The 24195-nt window shown below is 42.5% G+C and overlaps 1 protein-coding gene across 1 annotated transcript; it reads left to right on the plus strand.

The window, feature by feature from the left end:
• Nucleotides 1–73: 73 nt before the first annotated feature.
• Nucleotides 74–23762, plus strand: btr12 (bloodthirsty-related gene family, member 12). Its single transcript, XM_072458864.1, has 8 exons — nt 74–185; nt 4477–4958; nt 7757–7948; nt 9354–9449; nt 14381–14614; nt 17714–17861; nt 19660–19686; nt 22970–23762. The coding sequence occupies exons 1-8, from the start codon at nt 179–181 to the stop codon at nt 23506–23508; spliced, it is 1725 nt and encodes a 574-aa protein (XP_072314965.1). The 5' UTR covers nt 74–178; the 3' UTR covers nt 23509–23762.
• The last annotated feature ends 433 nt before the right edge of the window (nt 23763–24195 follow it).

Below are 24195 nucleotides of genomic sequence, written 5' to 3' on the forward strand. Positions count from 1 at the left end.
AGGGGCTTACGGCAGGTTTCAGGAGGAGCGACTGCACTGCACCTGTGTGAAGCAGAGTCAGAGCAAAGTACATGGCAACAACTACTACTGCTGCTGCTGCTGCTGCTACTACTACTACTACTACTACTACTACTACTACTACTACTACTGCTAATACTGCTGCTGGTGTTGAAGAATAATGTCAAGTAAGTACAATTTCAGGTTGTTTAATCATCTTTTTGACGGCTTGAGGCACATTTTTTTTGCTTTGACGAGACCACAAAAGGGTGGAGAGTGCAGTTGTGACACGCACTTTTATTTTTGTTGATATTTTCGACACATGGTGCGGTTTCTGTTCGTCGTTCGTGCGTTCTTTGGAGTAAAACGAGCTTTACGTCGACACTAGTAAGCGATTTTTCCGACATTTGTGCTTTTTCAGCTACGCTTTGGTTTGGAAATAGCACTTTTTATACATTATTTAACGTGTTTGTGTCAGATTACGTAGATTTATTACATGAATCAGATATTACGTGGCAACATTTCACTCGCCCAATTCAAAACGTGGAAAAATGAGCCTATTTCAAGTGTTATTTTGGGGGAGAAATGCTTTATTGACCAAAATAACGTATGAATTCAATGGTATATCAGAGAAACAGAGATATAAAAGGCACAAAAACGACCCGTAAGACTTCCAGATAGTTCCTTTTCCTTCTTTTTCCCGAGAACCAGACGTTTCCAGGTTGTTTTCTTTCAAACCGCAGCAGGTGGACGACCATATCTTGTGTTTCTGCATTCTTCAGATAACTCCCCTCCTCCGCAGGCCACAATGACGTCTTTCACTTCCTGCTTTTTTAGACCCGACTGAAGCCTGCCCAATAATCGGCGACGGGGTTTTCCGCCGCGGGTGCCAGAAAACACCACCCGGTTTTATTGAATTGTTGAGCCTGATCTCGATTCAAGCTTGTCGTAGTTTTGCCGTTTGACACGTTTCAAGACGTTTTAGACACTTTTATAGACGGGTTTGTTTCTAATGTCGTGATTTCAGGACAGAACCGGGACTTGATCTCCCTGTCTCTCCCTTTCTCTCTGTCTCTCCCTCTCCCTTTCTCTCTGTCTCTCCCTTTCTCTCTTTCTCTCCCTTTCTCTCTGTCTCTCCCTTTCTCTCTGTCTCTACCTCACCCTTTCTCTCTGTCTCTTTCTCTCCCTTTCTCTCTGCCTCCCTCACCCTTTCTTTCTCTCTCCTCACTGTCTCTCTTCCTCTCTCCCTTCTCTCCCTGCTTCTCTTCTCCCCCCCCTCTCTCTCTCTCTCTCTCTCTCTCTCTCTCTCTCTCTCTCTCTCTTTCTCTTCTCCCATCTCTCTCTCTCTATTCTCCCTTCTCACTATCTCGCTCTCTCTCACTCTTCCCTCTCTTTCGATCCTCTCTCTATCTCTCCCTCCTTTCTCTCTCTCTTGCTGTCTTCTCCCATCTCTTACTCCCTTCTTGCTCTTTCTCTCTCACACACACTCTCTCCCTTCTCTTCTTCCTTCTCTCTCTCTCCCCCTAAACTCTAAACTCTTCACTCTAGACTCTTGGCTGTCTGTGGTGGTTGCTGTTGCAGAGGTCAGAGGTCAGGGGTCAGAGGTCGTGGATCCTGATGTGTGATTTGTGAGCTGTAGTAAATGTGTAGCCTCAGATAAGCTTTAACAGAGTTTAAACCACAGGCTTTATTGTTGCCATGGAGACGTGTGCTGTTGTGCTGCACACGTCACGTTTCACTCACATTCATTTTGTATCGACCGAGTCCGTGAAAATGTTATTTTTCCGGTGGAAGTGAAAAGTGAATTTGTGAACTTTATTACGACTTGGCTTCAGTTTGTCAGCTTTATGTTTAAATATTGATACGTGTTTAAATATTGATATCAGCAAATAGACACTTTAAAAGTCTGTAAAACAAAAATGTTCTGTATTCCTGAACGAGGCAAAAGTGGAATAACGTGATTTCTCTGGAGAAACTGGGACAGAAAAGACTTTTACTGTTGTATTTTACTGCTTTTGTCTGTGATTATAACCGACGCTTGGCATTGTGGAAGAAGGAAACTGATTTTTAGGTTTTACTGGACAAATACTCTGTACGTTTTCATTTAATCTTCAGATATATAACGTACTTTAGCACAATTATACTTTTTTTTTTTTTTAGCTCCAAGACAATTTTGAAGCAAGAAAATCTTATTTTTGTCCATCTTTTGTGACATAAAAACAAACTAACTGACATTTCTACACTGGAAATGGCTCATTTTTGCTTTTGCTTTTTATTTTGAGCATTTAAAATAAGGTCTATATCGTTATCTGTCCTTTAACTCACTTTCTTTATGATGTAAGTGTGAGAGTGACTGGTTTGGGTGTGTCCGTGTTTGGAGTGACATGAAGCGCAGACAGAAAACCTCATGTTTTGGGCGGAGTAAAAACACAACAAGTGATGCATAAAATATAAAGCTGCAGCCAGTGTTTCCTTCTGTGCCACAATATCTTCACTGGGAAATGATCTAATGCGTCTAAATTAGGACTAAATCTGGAACTAAACCTGAAACTAAACCTGCATGAAATTGTGACTATACCTGGGACTAAACCTGTGTAAAATTGGGATTAAACCTGCGAAAAGTTTGACTAAACCTGGGACTAAACCTGGGACTAAACCACTAAACCTCCATAAAATTGGGACAAAACCTGGAAATAAACCTGCATAAAATTGGGACCAAATCTGGAACTAAACCTGCATAAAATTGTGACTAAACCTGGAACTAAACCTGAGTAAAATTGGGACTAACCTGGAACTAAACCTGGACTGGCGCAGGACTAAAGCGTGATTAGAATGAGACCAAATCTAGTCTTCATCAGGACCAGAACCAGGACCAGGACCAGGACCAGAATCAGAACCAGGACCAGGACCAGAACTAGAACCAAGTGTTTAATAGCAATCATGTTTTCTTGACGGTTGTGCTGAGACGGTGCAAAGGATCATGGTCTATGATGTAGTAGTGCTTTTCTTTCATGCGCAGCTGCTACAACAAACATTTTGAGTGATTTATTAGTTTATTTAACAGGGACAATATTGTTACATTTCATGCTATTGACAAACAGCCAAATAATTAGCTTCAATTCTCATTCATTTGTACCAGAAAAAACCTTTTACCGTCTCAGTCCACGAGACGTTTCTGTCACAAAAACACTCCCTTCATATGATTATATTGTTCATCTCTTATTTTGAAAGGTGCTCTAAAATAACTGATGTATTTATTACTGTTATCGATTCAACTGAATAAATATTTAAATATATCATATTTGAAACGTGTCATTTAAATATAAATTTGAAGACACAGATTTCATCACATCAAAGTTGAGACTAAACCTGGACCTAAAAGATAAAGTTACATCAGTGTTTCCTGTTTCCGGTTTCCTGTTTCCTGTTTCAGTCAGAGTTTTGAAGCGATGCATAAAACATAAAGCTACAGCCAGTATTCTGTTTCACAATATCTTCATTAGGAAATGATCTAATCCATCTAAAATAGGACTAAACCTGCAACTAAAGCTGCATAAAATTGAGACTAAACCTGCATAAAATTGGGACTAAACCTGCATAAAATTGGAACTAAACCTGCATAAAATTGGGACTAAACTGGAACTAAACCTGCTTTTAGCTCATGAACCAGGACAGGACAAAGATAAGGTAGCATGGGTGTTTCCTGCTTCACACTTTAGTTCTCGTGTGAAGCTGGAGACAAACGTTCTGAAGTGAAACCTGAAGGAAACTGAGCCACTGGTGCATCAGGAAGAGACCGGCACAGCTCGGCCAATCGGAGTCAGGCTAGCGTTGAAGCGGGGCGGGGCTATCCCAGGAGCACAGGTGCAGGTGATTGCAGCAGCTGCGTCTGAACAAAGTCGACAAAACTCGAGATAAAAACGGATTTCTGTCATAAATATTGGTCAATTCCGTTTGACACGAACATATTTATGAACAAATAATCGCCACACAAGTCACGGAGCTCACATTAAGCAACAAACGGACTGGACTGGGACTGGACGGGGACTCAAGCTAAGGTTAAAGATGTTAAAGATGTCGACCAGTGCTGTTGTTTTTCCCGACTTTCGCAATGCAATGAGGTCTAAGTAGCAGCTGCAAACACATTTATTTAAATAGCAAAAACTCCTGGTTTAGAGGTAAAGAGTCCAAACTAAAACGTAATCTCTGTTATTTAATTTGCAACATTAAAGATAATCAAATCAAAATCATGCCATTAGGATTAACTATGTGTAAGTGCGATTAAACATGTCAAAATGTAGGAAAAAATGTACTAGAATGAAAAGGTTTTACCAGGACAAGTGAGATACTGACGCACAGATTTGAGTTGTGGTCTGTCACATCACGTTGCTCACAGCCGATTGGTCCATTTCGGTTTGTCTAACCCTCAAACCATATGAAAAGGTACATTTTTGTTTCATTTCCCGTCTCCCGCTGCAGGCGCGAGGTCTCCCGGGGGTAGGATGCTCTCGGAGGACCAGTTCACCTGCTCCATCTGCCTGGAGATCTTCGTGGAGCCCGTGTCGACGCCGTGCGGCCACAGCTTCTGCAAGGCGTGCCTGCAGGGCTACTGGAACCACAGCAAGAAGTTCCTCTGCCCCATGTGCAAGAAGAGCTACTCCCGGAGGCCCGAGATGAGCGTCAACCGCGTCCTGGCCGAGATCTCCAGCCAGTTCCAGGGCCTGATGCTGACCGAGGCGGCGGCGGCGGCGGCGGCGGCGGGGGGAGGGGCGTCCAGGTCGGGCACGCTCGGCTCGGCGTCCGGAGCGCCGCCGGGGCCCCAGCAACAGGACGGCGGCGAGTTCGCGGGGCCCGGGGACATCCAGTGCGACTCGTGCATCGGGCGGAAGCTGAAGGCGGTCAAGTCCTGCGTCAACTGCCCCGGGTCGTTCTGCGAGGACCATCTCCGGCATCACAAGAAGGTACGGGGGCGGGGGCGGGGGGCGATGTGAGTTTGTGTGTTTTTGTGAGTGGGGGGGGGTGTTCTGAGTCGGGGAGTTTTCCTAAGGTCGGGTCCTAAGGTCAGGGAGAGTTTTCCTAAGGTCGGGTCCTAAGGTCAGGGAGAGTTTTCCTAAGGTTGGGTCCTAAGGTCGGGAAGAGTTTTCCTAAGGTCGGGGAGAGTTTTGCTAAGGTCGGGTCCTAAGGTCGGGGAGAGTTTTCCTAAGGTCGGGGAGAGTTTTGCTAAGGTCGGGTCCTAAGGTCAGGGAGAGTTTTCCTAAGGTCGGGGAGAGTTTTGCTAAGGTCGGGGAGAGTTTTGCTAAGGTCGGGGAGTGTTTTCCTAAGGTCGGGTCCTAAGGTCAGGGAGAGTTTTCCTAAGGTCGGGGAGTGTTTTCCTAAGGTCAGGTCCTAAGGTCAGGGAGAGTTTTCCTAAGGTTGGGTCCTAAGGTCGGGGAGAGTTTTCCTAAGGTCGGGGAGAGTTTTCCTAAGGTCGGGGAGAGTTTTGCTAAGGTCGGGGAGTGTTTTCCTAAGGTCGGGTCCTAAGGTCAGGGAGAGTTTTCCCAATGTTGAGTCCTAAGGTCGGGGAGAGTTTTGCTAAGGTCGGGGAGCGTTTTCCTAAGGTCGGGTCCTAAGGTCAGGGAGAGTTTTCCTAAAGTCAGGGAGAGTTTTCCTAAGTTCGGGGAGAGTTTTGCTAATGTCGGGGAGTGTTTTCCTAAGGTCGGGTCCTAAGGTCAGGGAGAGTTTTCCTAAGGTTGGGTCCTAAGGTCGGGGAGAGTTTTCCTAAGGTCGGGGAGTGTTTTCCTAAGGTTGGGTCCTAAGGTCAGGGAGAGTTTTCCTAAGGTTGGGTCCTAAGGTCGGGGAGAGTTTTGCTAAGGTCGGGGAGAGTTTTGCTAAGGTCGGGGAGAGTTTTGCTAAGGTCGGGGAGCGTTTTCCTAAGGTCGGGTCCTAAGGTCAGGGAGAGTTTTCCTAAGGTCGGGGAGCATTTTCCTAAAGTCGGGGAGCGTTTTCCTAAGGTCGGGTCCTAAGGTCAGGGAGAGTTTTCCTAAAGTTGGGTCCTAAGGTGGGGGAGAGTTTTTCCCTAAGGTCGGGGAGAGTTTTTCCCTAAGGTCGGGGAGAGTTTTTCCCTAAGGTCGGGGAGAGTTTTTCCCTAAGGTCGGGGAGAGTTTTCCTAAGGTTGGGTCCTAAGGTCAGGGAGAGTTTTCGTAAGGTCGGGGAGTGTTTTCCTAAGGTCGGGGAGCGTTTTCCTAAGGTCGGGGAGCGTTTTCCTAAGGTCGGGGAGCGTTTTCCTAAGGTCGGGGAGCGTTTTCCTAAGGTCGGGGAGAGTTTTTCCCTAAGGTCGGGGAGCGTTTTCCTAAGGTCGGGTCCTAAGGTCGGGGAGCGTTTTCCTAAGGTCGGGTCCTAAGGTCGGGGAGCGTTTTGCTAAGGTCGGGGAGCGTTTTCCTAAGGTCGGGTCCTAAGGTCAGGAAGAGTTTTCCTAAGGTCGGGGAGCGTTTTCCTAAAGTCGGGGAGCGTTTTCCTAAGGTCGGGTCCTAAGGTCAGGGAGAGTTTTCCTAAGGTCGGGGAGCGTTTTCCTAAGGTCGGGGAGCGTTTTCCTAAGGTCGGGGAGCGTTTTCCTAAGGTCGGGTCCTAAGGTCGGGGAGCGTTTTCCTAAGGTCGGGTCCTAAGGTCGGGGAGCGTTTTCCTAAGGTCGGGGAGCGTTTTCCTAAGGTCGGGTCCTAAGGTCGGGGAGCGTTTTCCTAAGGTCGGGGAGCTCTAAGTCATAACATTGTTCCCTCATGAAAAACTCGCCTGCAGCTTTAATTAGCTTCATTTATTCTTGTTTCGTTAAACCTTTCAAAAGAATGCAAACCTCCCCAAACAGTTATAACAATCTCCATGTTTTAGATCTGAATTATTACATATTTCCCCCTCGGACATTAAAGTAAACTCAGGACTGAAAGTTACAAAGTGCTGAGCTCAAAATGAACTGAGGGTCATTTTGAGCTCATTCAAAGTTTGAGGAATGAATAAATAAAAATGAAGAAATCCATGAATTTGTTTTTGTTTTTCGAAGCAGTTTGTTATCAATATCACTGATGCTTAGTATTTTCACATGAACATTTTCTACTGTAAAAGTACTTTTTCAAGCGGGTACTTTACTATACTTTGGAAAGAAACAAAATGAGTGACAGTGCTATTAATGAAAATGATTATAAAAATGAGAATGATAATACAAATATTAATGATGATAAAAATAATAATGATAATAAAAATATTAATGATGATAAAAATGATAATAATGATAATAAAAATAAATAATGTATAAATAAATAATAATACATTAAATAATAAATACATAATGAAAACAGAAATGTGATGAATAATAATAATAATAAATTAAATAATAATACAATTAAATGATAATAAATAAATGCTATTATTCTGAGGTGAAAATATTTTAATTCTGTCCTAAATATCCACTGAGCTCCTCTGTTTCCCATTTGTGACTGAAATAAACTAACCTGATCCACCGCTGCCTGAGTTTGTCCACTTCAAATAGTAAAATAAAAGGTTTGTTTGAGAAATTGGATGGAACATAGAAAAAACAGACATGCAAGATGTTAAAATTTTGAAATAATACGATATTTACTGAGAAATGTCAAGTTTGAACATTCTACTGTTGAGATCTCCTCATGGGACAAAGAAAAAGAACCGCACCTAACGTTTTCCAGCCTGAAGAGCCTGAAATGAGTGTCTTACATTGGACACACTCACGTCCTTTGTGTGTCGCTGACCCTTTCAGGTGAAGACGCTCATGTCCCACCGCCTGATCGAGCCCACGTTCAACCTGGAGGACAAGATCTGCAAGAAGCACGAGCGTCTACTGGACGTCTACTGCCGCACGGACCACGCCTGCGTCTGCTCGGCCTGCGCCGAAACCGTGCACAAGTCGCACGAGATCGTCTCCACCGACCATGAGTACAAGAAGAAAATGGTACGTCTAACGAGGCCACGCCCACGCAGGGTCGAAAATGAACAAAAACTGATGTAGCCGACTGTTAGGGAGGGAATGATGCGCTTAAGTCTCTGGGCGCGTTTACAGATTATGCACTAATTAAATCTGTTTTTATCGGCACAAAAGAAATCTGATGATCGAAAACATGAGTAGACACGTGACGGTCTTTCATTTTTGTCTTGGCTACGCTAGCTTGCCATGTTTTACGGCGTTTCCTTGCACGTAAACAGAGCCGCTGTTAAGTTGAAATGAGATATTTGGCAGTTTCAGTAAAAAAACATTGTTCAGATAACTTGGCTCAAAACTACTATAAAAAATACAAAGAGCTAATATGTAGACTACATTATAAAATATACAAAGAAAAAGCGGACCAAGCAAAGTATTAAATATGTTAATATATTTATGAAAGTCTAATAGCTAATCAAGTCCAATACTTTATCAATACACAATTTTACCAGCAAAAAGAGCTGTAAACACAACATAATATGACAATACATAAAATGAATAAAACACAGTGAGAGGACCATACATCTTTGTATAATGTATAAAAACTTAAGGCCTATTTATTTATGAACTGTTGAATACACTTGTAAAATTGCATGATATGTGGCCTCATTGGCATTTCTACAAAAATATAAAAGGTTTGACCGATCCTCCGTGTTAAACAATGAATAAAAAGGGAAATAAAGTGGACCCCTGTCTGATTCCTCACCCCATTTTACTTACATAGTCTAAAAACATGATCAGCATTAATATAAAACGTTGTAATTGGCGTCAGTACATACATTTTTTGATAGGTGGCCTCGATGGCTTTATATTTTCATTTTCAACAATGAATAAGAAGGGAGACCAACCACACACTTGTCTCACATCCGTATTGGACACAAAAAACAAATCAAAAAGGTTTCAATTTGCATCACAAATGGTCTTATGCATTCTACACCACCAAATGTGTCATATATATTGTATTTATTTATATATTTTATTGTGTTGTCCTTTTATAGCAGGTTTGGGGTTTTAAAAGAAGGTGAAATTGAAAGGTATTTGAATATAAATTGTATTTGAATATAAATTGTATTTGAATATAAATTGAATATAAATTTGAATATAAATTGTATTTAGTAAATATTGGTGTAATTTGGCAGTATTTTTGACATCAATATCGTTCAAACAGAAAATATAATAGTAATAATTGACTGTATACAAGAGGAAAGAGATTTATTTGCCAAGTAGCTGAACTTTAGTGGGTTATTGGAGTTTGAGAAAATGCTTGAAAGCTGCATTTAAAAAAAAAAAAAAAATCAAAGTCTCATGTTGTCAGTGTTTTTTAGTTACTTAATGTCCAGACTTTTATCTTTTCCATAACCAAAATATGTCATTCCAGAGTCACGTGGGAAAAAAGCGGTCCGAGCTGAAACATCTCATCAAGGAGCGCACCAAGAAACTGGACGAGATCAAACAGTCCATCAAAGTCATCAAGGTAAGCCACGTTTTTGAAAATGTATTTAAAATGGCTAAATCGCGTTTTAGTGCGAGAAAGAAACGTCTGAAGTTTGCAATCTTTCACAATTATCGACGCCGTTACCAAAAAGTGACCAGTTTTAATAAATAAAATGATAAAAGTGAATGTGACATAAAAAAAACCGCACATTTAGGCTCGCTTTAAAAAACACTTTTTTATGAATGACATGTTTTTGCCTTTTAATGTTCTCAGTAATTATTATTATGTTTTACTATTTTATTATTACATTTTAATTTTAATATTCTTATTTTATTCTATTATTATTTTACTGTTTTTTATTTTTATTATTCATTTTTTCTTTTTATAAAATGTTTCTCTTATTTTATTATTCCATTTTAATATTCCATTTTAATTTTGTTATTATGTTTTATTATTTTATCACTATTTTGTTATTATTTTTAATTCAATGTTTAAAAAATATTATTATTTTATTATTATTATTTGTTTATTTATTTATTATTCCATTATTTGTTTTATTTTATTTTTATTTATTTATTATTTATTTTTTATTTATTTTTTCATAATAATATTCTCATTTTAGTTCTCAATCTTGACATTCCCAGTTTCTCGTCAAACGTTCTGCAATATTTCCCTCTTCTTTTAATTTGCTAACGCTCCTGGACATGTTTTAAAACGTGCAGCGGAATCTGAATTCGGATTTGAAAACACAAACCGTTTTATTTCCCCCACAATCCTTTAGCCGTATTTTACAACTTCCCGCGTCGTGTACAAGTACGCGGTTCAGGCTCGCGTCCGTCCCCGTCTGTATCCCATGACGACGCCACCGCTGCCGGAGCCGCGGCTTTTTACGAGCGACGTCGCTGAACCGGTTGGCCCGGGCCAAACTTAAACACACCACGCCCTTTTTCACCTTTAGCCTTTTTACAAGCACAAAAGAGGTCTCGCTGAACCGGAAAATCAGGCGTTCAATATGAGTTTTAGCGCTACAACTGAATCCGTAGTGTCTGTAATATATATTTATACACATATATTTGCTCGTTTCTGCTTTGTTTGTTGTGTATTTGTACGTTTAGACGATACACCTTGGATCAGGTTCACACGGATCTGTTGCTGTTGTAAACACTCAGATTAGATAAGAGGATAAGGGCCTCGTATTGTTGCATTTTCTTCTCAAACGTACATCGGTGTCGTGTTTCCGTCGCACGTGTTTGGTTCATTCTTCGTTCTTGAATAAATCCAAGACCAAGAACAGACATTTCCTCTTGAAATGCAGTTTAAAATAATAAGAGATGAGAGAACATGATGAATAGGTGTACGTATGCTAACGCTAACACCTTCAACTACATAACATATGCTAACGCTAACACCTTCAGCTACATGACGTATGCTAACGCTAACACCTTCAGCTACATGACGTATGCTAACGCTAACACCTTCAGCTACATCACGTATGCTAACGCTAACACCTTCGGCTACATGACGTATGCTAACGCTAACACCTTCGGCTTCATGACGTATGCTAGCGCTAACACCTTCGGCTACATGACGTATGCTAACTCTAACACCTTCAGCTACATGACGTATGCTAACGCTAACACCTTCAGCTACATGACGTATGCTAACGCTAACACCTTCAGCTACATGACGTATGCTAACGCTAACACCTTCAGCTACATGACGTATGCTAACGCTAACACCTTCAGCTACGTGACGTATGCTAACGCTAACACCTCCAGCTACATGACGTATGCTAGCGCTAACACCTTCAGCTACGTGACGTACGCTAGCGCTAACACCTTCAGCTACATGACGTATGCTAACGCTAACACCTTCAGCTACATGACAAATGCTAACGCTAACACCTTCAGCTACATGACGTATGCTAACGCTAACACCTTCAGCTACATGACGTATGCTAACGCTAACACTTTCAGCTACATGACGTATGCTAACACTTTCAGCTACATGACGTATGCTAACTCTAACACCTTCAGCTACATGACGTATGCTAACGCTAACACCTTCAGCTCCATGACGTATGCTAACGCTAACACCTTCAGCTCCATGACGTATGCTAACGCTAACACCTTCAGCTACATGACGTATGCTAACGCTAACACCTTCAGCTACATGACGTATGCTAACGCTAACACCTTCAGCTACATGACGTATGCTAACGCTAACACCTTCAGCTACATGAGGCACAGACAGAACTGTGGTAAGTGTCTGGTATGTTAACGTAACATATGAACAGTTATTCAGATAACTATAGCATAAAGAACATGCTAACAAGTTTAGCAAAGCATCAGTTTTACCCCAAATCACTAAATCCACTGAATTCTTCTTCCTCTGCGTCACTTCTAAACAACTCCACAAACTACAAAGGAAGAGGAAGTGCAGATTCTTCTTCCTCCCGATGTAAAACTCTATATTGACATTTATTATAAACAATTACTTCTCCTCCTCCTCATATTTTACTACATTTGAGTGAGTAAATAGTCCGACCCACATAAACTACTGTCAAACCAACCCTCAAGAGAACGTACAATGGACTGTTTATCCTATGGGAGTGCCGAAATATCGATATATCGTGATGCCATATCGATATCGTGGTCATTTTTGGTATAATTTCCCAAAAATATTTTGTGACTTTACTACAATTTTGTCACTTGTTTAAAAACTTGTGACAGTTTGACGTGATGTTTAAAATGTGTGTTTCATATTGAGTTTGCTTGTGGTTGAACACGAGGTTATGATATTATGGCTTTGAAGCGGGAGTGCCCGTGATTCCCTTGTTAGGCCCGAGCGCCACAAGCTGGCGAGAGGCCTATTAACCTCGTAAGGCCGTGCAAAGCACGGCTGCGAAAGTGCGCACGTAGTGCGCACGAAATCGAGCGCGAAGCGCTCGCTCACTTCCAAACACTCACTAACGCACTCCTTCACTCATGCACGCCCCGTGCAGACTAATTAGTAGTAGGAAAATGGAACATTACCGTTGTAAACGGGCGAAGCCCGTGCAAAAGTGCGCACTAAACGAGCACTCATTTGCGCTAAGTAGCTCACGAATACGTTCCCCATCTCTTGCATGTTCCGTGCATATAAGGATGTAATGCAAAAATTGAACATTATTACTGTTTAGAGGGCCAAAAACACAAAGTGGGCGGAGCCCACTCAAAATTAACGAAAGTACCCGTCAGTGACCAGGGACCCACACCATGAGGTAGGAAAGCGCGAGCGCTTTCCGAAAATGTATAGTTTATGATATTTGAAAAATGGGAAAAATTGTTTTCGCACCGGAATATTCTTCTTTCTTTCTTTCTTCTTCTTTCTTCTCGGGACCAACCCCCCTATTTTTCACCCAGTGAACATTGACGAAAAGTCACAAAAATGTTCACACCTCTAAAAATCGTGCCTCTCTACATTCTGGCTATTTCCCTTTTCTAAAATAAAAAAAATTGGCGCGTCAGCGCCCCCAAATGTACCAAAAATGCATTGAGAGATGGGAAATGACCCCAAAAAAATCTGATCGTAGAATCATGAAATTTGGCGCAGAGGTAGATGGTGACAAGAGAAGTAACAAATATTATTACGGCAACGCCGTCCGCCCAACCAAATGTCGGCCATATTGCTTCAAAAATGGCTAAGCATGACTCGGGAGTTTTTCCAAACGTCGTACTTTTACGAACTCCTCCCAGGGCGTTTGCCCTAAAAAGCTGAAATTTGGTGAAAATGCTACTGAGGAGTGGGACATCAAAAGTTATTCAAATTACTTTGATACCTGTCACGGTCTCTGTGCGGCGAAGGCGCAAACTGTAGCAAGAATTTCAGAAATCTCCCAAATTTTAAATTTGCTGCCGTTTGCGCAGATAAAGTCCAAATTGCGTCAAATTAGAATCAGTTGTTAAACTCTTTGCCCTAAACCTACTTGAAGTGAAATAAATTAATTTGGTGCCACAGCGCCCCCTACAGATTTTATATGGAGGTTAAATGTTTAGTTTTGCGAAATTTTATGAAATTTGACACACAACTCAATTTTGGCATCTCCATCAAAAAAGTCAATGAGACCCATGTCATAATTGTTATGGCGTTGCCGTAGCGATGACCGAAACCTTCCATGTTATTCCAATGGGGAAATCGCCAGAACATGTTTACACTTTAGACTTTCACAAACTCCTCCCAGGGCGTCAGCCCTATTAACCTGAAATTTGGTGAGGCTCATCTTCAGGACCATCAAAAGTTATCCACATTTTTATTCAAAAAGTCACGGTCTCTGTGCGGCAAAGCCGCACATTTTGCCAAGAATTCAAAATAAAATCTCTTTTTGATGGTAAAACAAAGGGGAGAAGATGTGACAGCGTCACAGATTCAGCAGTAGATGTAATAAAAGGACAATTGGGGCGCGTTAGCGCCCCCTCCTCTTTCGGCGTGGCGGAGGCATGGCGAGGGCCGATCATTGCCGCTTGCTGCTATATTTGTTGTTGTTGTTGTTGTTGTGTTGCTTTGATGGCGTTTCAGCCGATGGAAGAAGTGATTTTACCACCGCCTCCTGGAGCTGTAAGTGTTTTACACTGCACTGTGGAAAAGAAAAGGGAGAGGGAAAGGAGAGAAAGAGAGGGAGGGAGAGAGGGGGAGAGAGAAAGAGAAAAAGAGAGGGAGGGAGAGAGGGAGAAAGAGAGAAAGAGCGGGAAAAAAAGAGGGAGTGAAAAAGAGAGGAAAAGAAAAATATGGACTGAAATAGAGAGGGAGGGAGAGAGACAGAGAAAAAGAGGGCAAAGGATTCCCAGCCCTCATGTTTTGTGACACACACATCTGTAGATTCTGCATGAAACGTTGAAGTTGGAATGTGAAAAAGCCACAAAATCAAATCCTTGTTGTTGTTGTTGTTGTTGTTGTTGATGTGTGACGCGTGTTCTCCGTGTGCGACGCAGGCCAGCGCGCAGAAGGAGCTGGAGGAGAGCTGGGCGGTGTACGCGGAGCTGCAGAGGCTGGTGGAGCAGAGCCAGGCCGAGCTGGTGGAGCTGATCGCGTCCCGGCAGCGGGGGGCCGAGCGCCACGCCCAGGAGCTGGCCCGGGGCCTGGAGAACGAGCTGAGCCAGCTGCGGAGGCGGAGCAGCGAGCTGGACGCCTTCGCCCAGACGCAGGACAAAGTCATGTTTCTGCAGGTGAAAACGAGGGCGGGGCTTGTGCGCTTGTGCCGGTGTTTCCCAACCGGGGGTGAGCGCACCGCACGCACCAGGGCGTGGTTAAGCTTCACATGTCACACAATTTCAGTTTTGACTAAACGTTTTGCCCGTTTGTCTCCAGTTTCACCATTTTTGTAAAGTTTATAGTTGCACTTCCTGGTTGGACGTGAGCACAAATATGACATAGAGGTGATTCCACGGCTGTTACCATAGCAACCAGACTGTAAACAAGAGCCATACTCCACATAAATGACACAACAGTTCTGATCTGACACACAATAACACCATAAAACACCTTTATTTAGTCCAACCATGGTTTAAACTGTCTCTGTGTCGCACACTGATGACATCACAGAGGGATTCAGATCCACTTCCTGTCATTTTAAATTTCAAAAATCTCTTCACTAACTGTAACTTAACGGCAGTAAAACTATGATAAATATTCACCACAGCTTCTATGCAGAGTCTAAAAAAATGAATGTGAAGTTTGCTTACCGTATTTTCTGGACTGTAAGTCACACCTTTTTTCACAGTTTTGGCCGGGGTGCGACTTATACTTATATTTATACTTATATACTTATACTCCAGTGCGACTTATATATATATGTTTGTTTTATTCTCGATTATGCATTTTTTGGCTGGTGCGACTTGTACTCCGGAAAATACGGTAATTAACCTCATATTTATTTATTTAAAAAAACTTTATACATTTTCCTTTTCAAATGTTATTTTCTCTTTATTTAAAACGAATCCTAACGAATATTTATCTTCAGTAGTTGGATGAGTAGTCCGGCCTGTAGGGGGCGTGTGGCATGACCTTTACATTGACAATTAGAAATGACTCAAATCTCAATCTAAATGTGATAAATTGCACAGCTTCTTCTAATTTCTCTCGTTAGTATTTCTCTCGTTAGTATTTCTCTCGTTCTCTCGTTAGTATTTCTCCCGTTAGTATTTCTCTCGTTAGTATTTCTCTCGTTAGTATTTCTCTCGTTAGTATTTCTCTCGTTAGTATTTCTCTCGGCTGTGTGACTTTCCCAGCTCGACGCACTTGACCCAGATCCGCCCGTCCTCGTGGACCTCGTCTGAATTAGCATAACTCCCCGGTAATTACGGCATCATCCATCGTTAAGTTTGCGTGCGGTTTGCAACGCCGCTTCAAAGAGCGGGCGAGAGGAGGCATCTGCCGCCCGTCTCCAGGGCAACCGGCCTGGCATATTTACCGCAAAATAATGTGCTTTTACCACATGAAAGAGTCTTTGAAGACGACCGAAGAACGGCAGCGGAAAACGGTGAGGACTGTCGGAGATTAACGCGCCCCCTGCAGGTCGGACGACTCGTTGAACTAAAGCGCAATTAAAATAAATATATTTTGAATTTTGCTAAATAATTACCGTATTTTCTGGAGTATAAGTCGCACCAGCCAAAAAATGCATAATAGAGAAGACAAAAACATATATAAGTCGCTCTGGAGTATAAGTATATTAGGCCGCAGTTATTTTATTACTTGGTTTACGGATTTTTAAATGAAATATATTGCACAGGCGTGCAAAATATAAATATGACTATAATTTCACCTTCAAAAGATCTCCCGGGGCCGCACAGGGTCCATCTCTCACTCCCGCAGGATTTTGACGAAACATTGCTTCACGCGCTCTTATCTTTTGACTTAATACCGCTATTTATATTTCATTTAAAGCTATTTTGTGTTGTCGGCGGTACTTTATAAAAAAAAAAAAAGTATAATAATGTATTTTATTTATATTTTAGAAATCAATAATCTAAGTGCGGCAGATCCGTAAACCAAGTAATAAAATAACTGTATAAGTATAAATAGAAACTATAAAAAAAGGTGCCACTTGTAGTCCGGACAATACGGTATACAAATGTTATCACAGAATAGTACATATTTTAGGTTTATAACTTCACTTCCTGTTTGTGATTGATGACATCACAGTAGGAAATTACCCAGCAAACACTGGGCCAAAACTCATCTAATGTCACAATTTGTTTAATTTGACAATTACAAATATATGACTTTATTTTGTTGAATTAATGTTTAGAGTCAAAACATTTGTTTCTTTGCGTAAATTATGCCTAAACTTTGACTGGAATGAGGTGTAAAACTATAATTTATATGTACAACAGGTACAAATACACCAAATGAAGTCAACATTAGAAAATCGTAAAAACGTCATGGGCCCTTTAAGTCGGTGTAAACGAAAGATAAAACAATGACGCAAAAACTCCAAAATAAAACTCCTAATTGGCGCAGTTTGTGTCATATATTTCTTTGTGATATTGTTTTCTACAAAGATAATACAAAATGTACAGAATGACATCAGCCGAACTCCAAACCCGTCGTCATAGTAACCCTTTAGTCGTAAAGCCTGGCTCCTGCGTAACATTTGTGGGCGGGTTGAGCGTTCCTGCCGCGCAGCCAGAAGGTTCTAGGTTCAAATCGGTCAAAAAGCGGCGCGTGGAGTATAAAGCATAATCCTGCGCTAATGATTTAATAAATAAAAAATACTCTCAAAATAATAATGGTCAATGGCTGTAAAAGTTCAGTGGTCATTTACTTCCCTCTAGTGGCTGGAGACGCAATAGTGCGCTCAGAATGATGAGAATAAGACACATTTACAGTATGAACTATTATGATTGATGATGATTTATATTATCGTTATTATCATAAGTATTATGATTTCTATATTCTTATTTTTAATTTGTATTTTATTGTTACCCGACCAAGAGTAAAAAGGATTTGGTAGTTAGTACCATATTTTCCGGACTATAAGCCGCTTTTTTCATAGTTTTGGCCGGGGTGCGACTTATATTTATACTTATATACTTATACTCCAGTGTGACTTATATATAAGTATGTTTTTTTGTTCTCTATTATGCATTTTTGGCTGGTGCGGCTTACATTCCAGAAAATGTAACAATGCACTTTATTTTCCACACAAATGTGAATAAAGTAAGTCACATCTAAAGGAGTGTAACACTGTAAATGTACTGCTCACGTAGGAGTAAATGTACTCGAGTAAACCTTGCGTACTGACCGCACCTTGTCTCCGGCAGCACCTGTCCACCCTGTCGCCGCTGCCCGAGCCGTTTGATTGGTCGTCCGTCTCCGTGAACACAGACCTGTATCTGGGAAGTGTCCGAGCCTCGGTCAGCAGCCTCATGGACAAGTGCCACGAGGAGCTCAAGAAACTCTACGGGAAAGGCAAGAGTACTACTACTACTACTACTACTACTACTACTACTACTACTACTACTACTACTACTACTACTACTGCTACTGCTGTTACTACTACTACTACTGTTACTTCTACTACTACTACTACTACTACTACTACTACTACTACTACTGCTACTGCTGTTACTACTACTACTACTGTTACTTCTACTACTACTACTGTTACTACTACTACTGCTACTGCTACTACTACTGCTACTGCTGTTACTACTACTACTACTACTACTACTACTACTACTACTACTACTACTACTGCTGTTACTACTACTACTACTACTACTACTACTACTACTACTACTACTACTACTGCTGTTACTACTACTACTGCTACTGCTGTTACTACTACTACTGCTACTACTACTGCTACTGCTACTACTACTGCTACTGCTGTTACTACTACTACTGCTACTACTACTACTGTTACTTCTACTACTACTGCTGTTACTACTACTACTACTACTACTGCTACTGCTACTGCTACTACTACTACTACTACTACTGCTACTGCTACTGCTGCTGTTACTACTACTACTGCTACTGCTGCTGTTACTACTACTACTACTACTGCTGTTACTACTACTACTGCTACTACTACTGCTACTGCTGTTACTACTGCTACTACTACTACTACTGCTACTGCTGATACTGTTACTATTACTACTGCTACTACCTCTGCAAACACAAACTACTTTACTGGTTTAGTCACTCTGCTTTAACAAACTGTAGCTCCACTTTAACCAGTTCAGACCTGAACAACCAGGACTAAACCAGGTCCAGACCAGGTCCAAACCAGGTTCAAACCAGGTCTGAACCAGGACTGAACCAGGTCTAAACCAGGTCTAAACCAGGTCTAAACCAGGTCTAAACCAGGACTAAACCAGGTCTGAACCAGGTCTAAACCAGGTCTAAACCAGGTCTAAACCAGGTCTAAACCAGGTTCAAACCAGGTCTGAACCAGGACTGAACCAGGTCTGAACCAGGTCTAAACCAGGACTAAACCAGGTCCAGACCAGGTCCAAACCAGGTTCAAACCAGGTCTGAACCAGGACTGAACCAGGTCTGAACCAGGTCTAAACCAGGACTAAACCAGGTCTGAACCAGGTCTAAACCAGGACTAAACCAGGTCTAAACCAGGTCTAAACCAGGTCTAAACCAGGTCCAAACCAAGACTAAACCAGGACTAAACCAGGTCCAGACCAGGTCCAAACCAGGTTCAAACCAGGTCTGAACCAGGACTGAACCAGGTCTAAACCAGGACTAAACCAGGTCTAAACCAGGTCTAAACCAGGTCTAAACCAGGTCTAAACCAGGACTAAACCAGGTCTAAACCAGGTCTAAACCAGGTCTAAACCAGGTCTAAACCAGGTCTAAACCAGGTCTAAACCAGGTCTAAACCAGTTCTAAACCAGGTCTAAACCAGGTCTAAACCAGGACTGAACCAGGTCTGAACCAGGTCTAAACCTGGAGTGGTGAAAGTGGAGCTACAGTAAGTAGGTCAGTGTAGCAGCACTTTGAAATAGCAGTGACTCATGTTTTGAATTTGGCCTCTCTCTCTCTCTCTCTCTCTCTCTCTCTCTCTCGCTCTCGCTCTCGCTCTCGCTCTCGCTCTCGCTCTCGCTCTCGCTCTCGCTCTCTCGCTCTCGCTCTCTCGCTCTCTCGCTCTCGCTCTCTCCCTCTCTCCCTCCTCTCTTCCCTGAGTCATGACATGTGTGAGTCTCTCGTCCTCCGTCTGCTGTAAATAAACTCTGATCTTCTTTGTTCACAGAGCTCCGGAAGCTGCAGAACTTTGCGAGTGAGTGCAAACACATTTCTGCTCTTTCACCGTTTTACTTTAGAACGTTTGGAGCCACAAGATGGAGCTGCTCACATTTGTCATTAGGGCAGATTAAAATGAGGTTTATTGATTTACTTGATGTCGTGACTTCATCAACAATCATCATGACATATAATATTACACATCATAAGTGATTAAGGCTAAATGTGGCCAGTCCAATACAAAAAGGTTAGTTTGTATGTTTAGTTGTTAGAGACAGGAGCACTGCACAAAATACATTCACATTTTATTTATTTTTATTTGATTTGATTTATTTCTTATAAAAACGTACTTAAAATGTCTTAAAAATGCAGTTTTTTAAATAAACGTTGAGTATATTTTTTGTTATACATTGTTTATATGTTATGCATTTTAGAACAAAATGTATCCGATCGATATCGCAGTATTTGTCACAGTACTACTCGGTGGTATCAGATCGATATCGCAGTATTTGCCACAGTACTACTCGGTGGTATCAGATCGATATCGCAGTATTTGTCACAGTACTACTCGGTGGTATCAGATCGATATCGCAGTATTTGCCACAGTACTACTCGGTGGTATCAGATCGATATCGCAGTATTTGTCATAGTACTACTCGGTGGTATCAGATCGATATCGCAGTATTTGTCACAGTACTACTCGGTGGTATCAGATCGATATCGCAGTATTTGTCACAGTACTACTCGGTGGTATCAGATCGATATCGCAGTATTTGCCACAGTATTACTCGGTGGTATCAGATCGATATCGCAGTATTTGTCACAGTACTACTCGGTGGTATCAGATCGATATCGCAGTATTTGTCACAGTACTACTCGGTGGTATCAGATCGATATCGCAGTATTTGTCACAGTACTACTCGGTAGTATCAGATCGATATCGCAGTATTTGCCACAGTACTACTCGGTGGTATCAGATCGATATCGCAGTATTTGCCACAGTATTACTCGGTGGTATCAGATCGATATCGCAGTATTTGCCACAGTAATACTCAGTGGTATCAGATCGATATCGCAGTATTTGCCACAGTATTACTCGGTGGTATCAGATCGATATCGCAGTATTTGCCACAGTGCTACTCGGTGGTATCAGATCGATATCGCAGTATTTGCCACAGTATTACTCGGTGGTATCAGATCGATATCGCAGTATTTGTCACAGTACTACTCGGTGGTATCAGATCGATATCGCAGTATTTGTCACAGTACTACTCGGTGGTATCAGATCGATATCGCAGTATTTGCCACAGTACTACTCGGTGGTATCAGATCGATATCGCAGTATTTGCCACAGTATTACTCGGTGGTATCAGATCGATATCGCAGTATTTGCCACAGTACTACTCGGTGGTATCAGATCGATATCGCAGTATTTGCCACAGTACTACTCGGTGGTATCAGATCGATATCGCAGTATTTGTCACAGTACTACTCGGTGGTATCAGATCGATATCGCAGTATTTGCCACAGTATTACTCGGTGGTATCAGATCGATATCGCAGTATTTGTCACAGTACTACTCGGTGGTATCAGATCGATATCGCAGTATTTGTCACAGTACTACTCGGTGGTATCAGATCGATATCGCAGTATTTGTCACAGTACTACTCGGTGGTATCAGATCGATATCGCAGTATTTGTCACAGTACTACTCGGTGGTATCAGATCGATATCGCAGTATTTGTCACAGTACTACTCGGTGGTATCAGATCGATATCGCAGTATTTGTCACAGTACTACTCGGTGGTATCAGATCGATATCGCAGTATTTGTCACAGTACTACTCGGTGGTATCAGATCGATATCGCAGTATTTGTCACAGTACTACTCGGTGGTATCAGATCGATATCGCAGTATTTGCCACAGTACTACTCGGTGGTATCAGATCGATATCGCAGTATTTGCCACAGTACCACTCGGTGGTATCAGATCGATATCTCAGTATTTGCCACAGTACTACTCGATGGTATCAGATCGATATCGCAGTATTTGTCACAGTACTACTCGGTGGTATCAGATCGATATCGCAGTATTTGCCACAGTACTACTCGGTGGTATCAGATCGATATCGCAGTATTTGCCACAGTACCACTCGGTGGTATCAGATCGATATCGCAGTATTTGCCACAGTACTACTCGGTGGTATCAGATCGATATCGCAGTATTTGCCACAGTACTACTCGGTGGTATCAGATCGATATCGCAGTATTTGCCACAGTACTACTCGGTGGTATCAGATCGATATCGCAGTATTTGCCACAGTATTACTCGGTGGTATCAGATCGATATCGCAGTATTTGCCACAGTATTACTCTGTGGTATCAGATCGATATCGCAGTATTTGCCACAGTACTACTCGGTGGTATCAGATCGATATCGCAGTATTTGCCACAGTATTACTCGGTGGTATCAGATCGATATCGCAGTATTTGTCACAGTACTACTCGGTGGTATCAGATCGATATCGCAGTATTTGCCACAGTACTACTCGGTGGTATCAGATCGATATCGCAGTATTTGCCACAGTACTACTCGGTGGTATCAGATCGATATCGCAGTATTTGTCACAGTACTACTCGGTGGTATCAGATCGATATCGCAGTATTTGCCACAGTACTACTCGGTGGTATCAGATCGATATCGCAGTATTTGCCACAGTACTACTCGGTGGTATCAGATCGATATCGCAGTATTTGCCACAGTACTACTCGGTGGTATCAGATCGATATCGCAGTATTTGCCACAGTACTACTCGGTGGTATCAGATCGATATCGCAGTATTTGCCACAGTATTACTCGGTGGTATCAGATCGATATCGCAGTATTTGCCACAGTACTACTCGGTGGTATCAGATCGATATTGCAGTATTTGTCACAGTACTACTCGGTTGTATCAGATCGATATCGCAGTATTTGTCACAGTACTACTCGGTGGTATCAGATCGATATCGCAGTATTTGTCACAGTACTACTCGGTGGTATCAGATCGATATCGCAGTATTTGCCACAGTATTACTCGGTGGTGTCAGATCGATATCGCAGTATTTGCCACAGTACTACTCAGTGGTATCAGATCGATATCGCAGTATTTGTCACAGTACTACTCGGTAGTATCAGATCGATATCGCAGTATTTGCCACAGTACTACTCGGTGGTATCAGATCGATATCGCAGTAGTTGCCATAGTATTACTCTGTGGTATCGGTATCAGATCGATATCGCGGCTCATTGTTGGCTCTCATCGTTTCTCTCCGTGGCAGGTGAAGTCTTCCTCGACCCCTCGACGGCGCAGAAGAACCTGGTGGTCTCGGACGACGGTCGCCAGGTGAAGTACGACGAGCACAAGACGTCGCACTCCGACATGCCCAAGCGCTTCAGCCCCGCCCTCTTCGTGTTGGGCCGCGAGGGCCTGGGCTCGGGCCGCCACTACTGGGAGGTGGACGTGTCCCGCAAGGACGCCTGGACCCTGGGCGTGGCCCGCGGGTCGGCCCGCCGCAAGGGGGACATCAAGCTGAGCCCAGAGGGGGGCTACTGGTGCCTGTGGCTAAAGAACGGCGAGGTGAAGGCGCTGGCGTCGGCGCGGCTGCCGCTGAGCCTGACCGCGCCGCCTGCCAAAGTGGGCGTGTACCTGGACTTCGACGGCGGCCAGGTGTCGTTCTATGACGTGAAGGCGCGGCTGCATCTCTACACCTTCAGCGACACGTTCGCCGAGAGTCTGTACCCGATCTTCAGCCCCTGCCTCAGCCACGACGGGAAGAACGCGGCACCGCTGCTTATCGCCAACATCAAGCACGCCTAAGTCGCCTCGCACGCACGGAAACGAGAACGCAAAGAATATGCAACGTGCAAAAGAGAAAAGAGAAGGAAGAACTTTAGAGAAGATAAATGTACATAAATAAAGTGTCATGTATTTAAGTCGCCTCTACATTAAAAGTACATGAACATGAACCATGGATCAAATGTAGATGTGTAACATTAATGCTGAGTTAGAGAGACAAACATTGGACATGATGGACAAGTCTGGTTAAGTTACGTTGTAATCGGTGTTTTGGTTCAAGCTTAGTCTATAATCAGCAGAACGAGCCTCACGCGAGTCTCGTATTTGTGTTGCCAGTTTCAAAGCTTAAATCCAGTGTTTGAGGATCTATTTTCCTCATCTAGAGCTCAAAATTGCACAAAACACTCAACATTTATGTTTTAAATTTAGCGTTACTTTTGCACAACGTCATTTGTTGTCAATATTAGAACCGTTCTGACGCTTGAGCGGTTTACGCAGAGTTCCTTTTCGATGTTTACGTTTGTTTACGTTCTGATTAGAGCCAAGATGGCCGCCGGCGGCACACGTGGCGAGTCCTGCGCTTCACGGTTCACACCGGTCGGAGCTCAGGGACGCACACGGATTTCAAAACGCCTCAGATATATTGTAATCCGCACAAACGAATCCGATGCTGAAGATAAACGAGCTTTTTGTGGTTTTGTCAAGACA

The sequence above is a fragment of the Eucyclogobius newberryi genome, unplaced genomic scaffold (assembly GCF_026437365.1).
Source record: "Eucyclogobius newberryi isolate DKJ021-1_F unplaced genomic scaffold, fEucNew1.0.hap1 SCAF_22, whole genome shotgun sequence".
NCBI classification, from domain to species: domain Eukaryota; kingdom Metazoa; phylum Chordata; class Actinopteri; order Gobiiformes; family Gobiidae; genus Eucyclogobius; species Eucyclogobius newberryi.

Coding starts and splice junctions, on each gene's coding strand:
- btr12 (XM_072458864.1), top strand. Junction 4,959..7,756: donor ATCTCCGGCATCACAAGAAG/GTACGGGGGCGG, acceptor TGACCCTTTCAG/GTGAAGACGCTCATGTCCCA. Junction 19,687..22,969: donor GAAGCTGCAGAACTTTGCGA/GTGAGTGCAAAC, acceptor TCTCCGTGGCAG/GTGAAGTCTTCCTCGACCCC.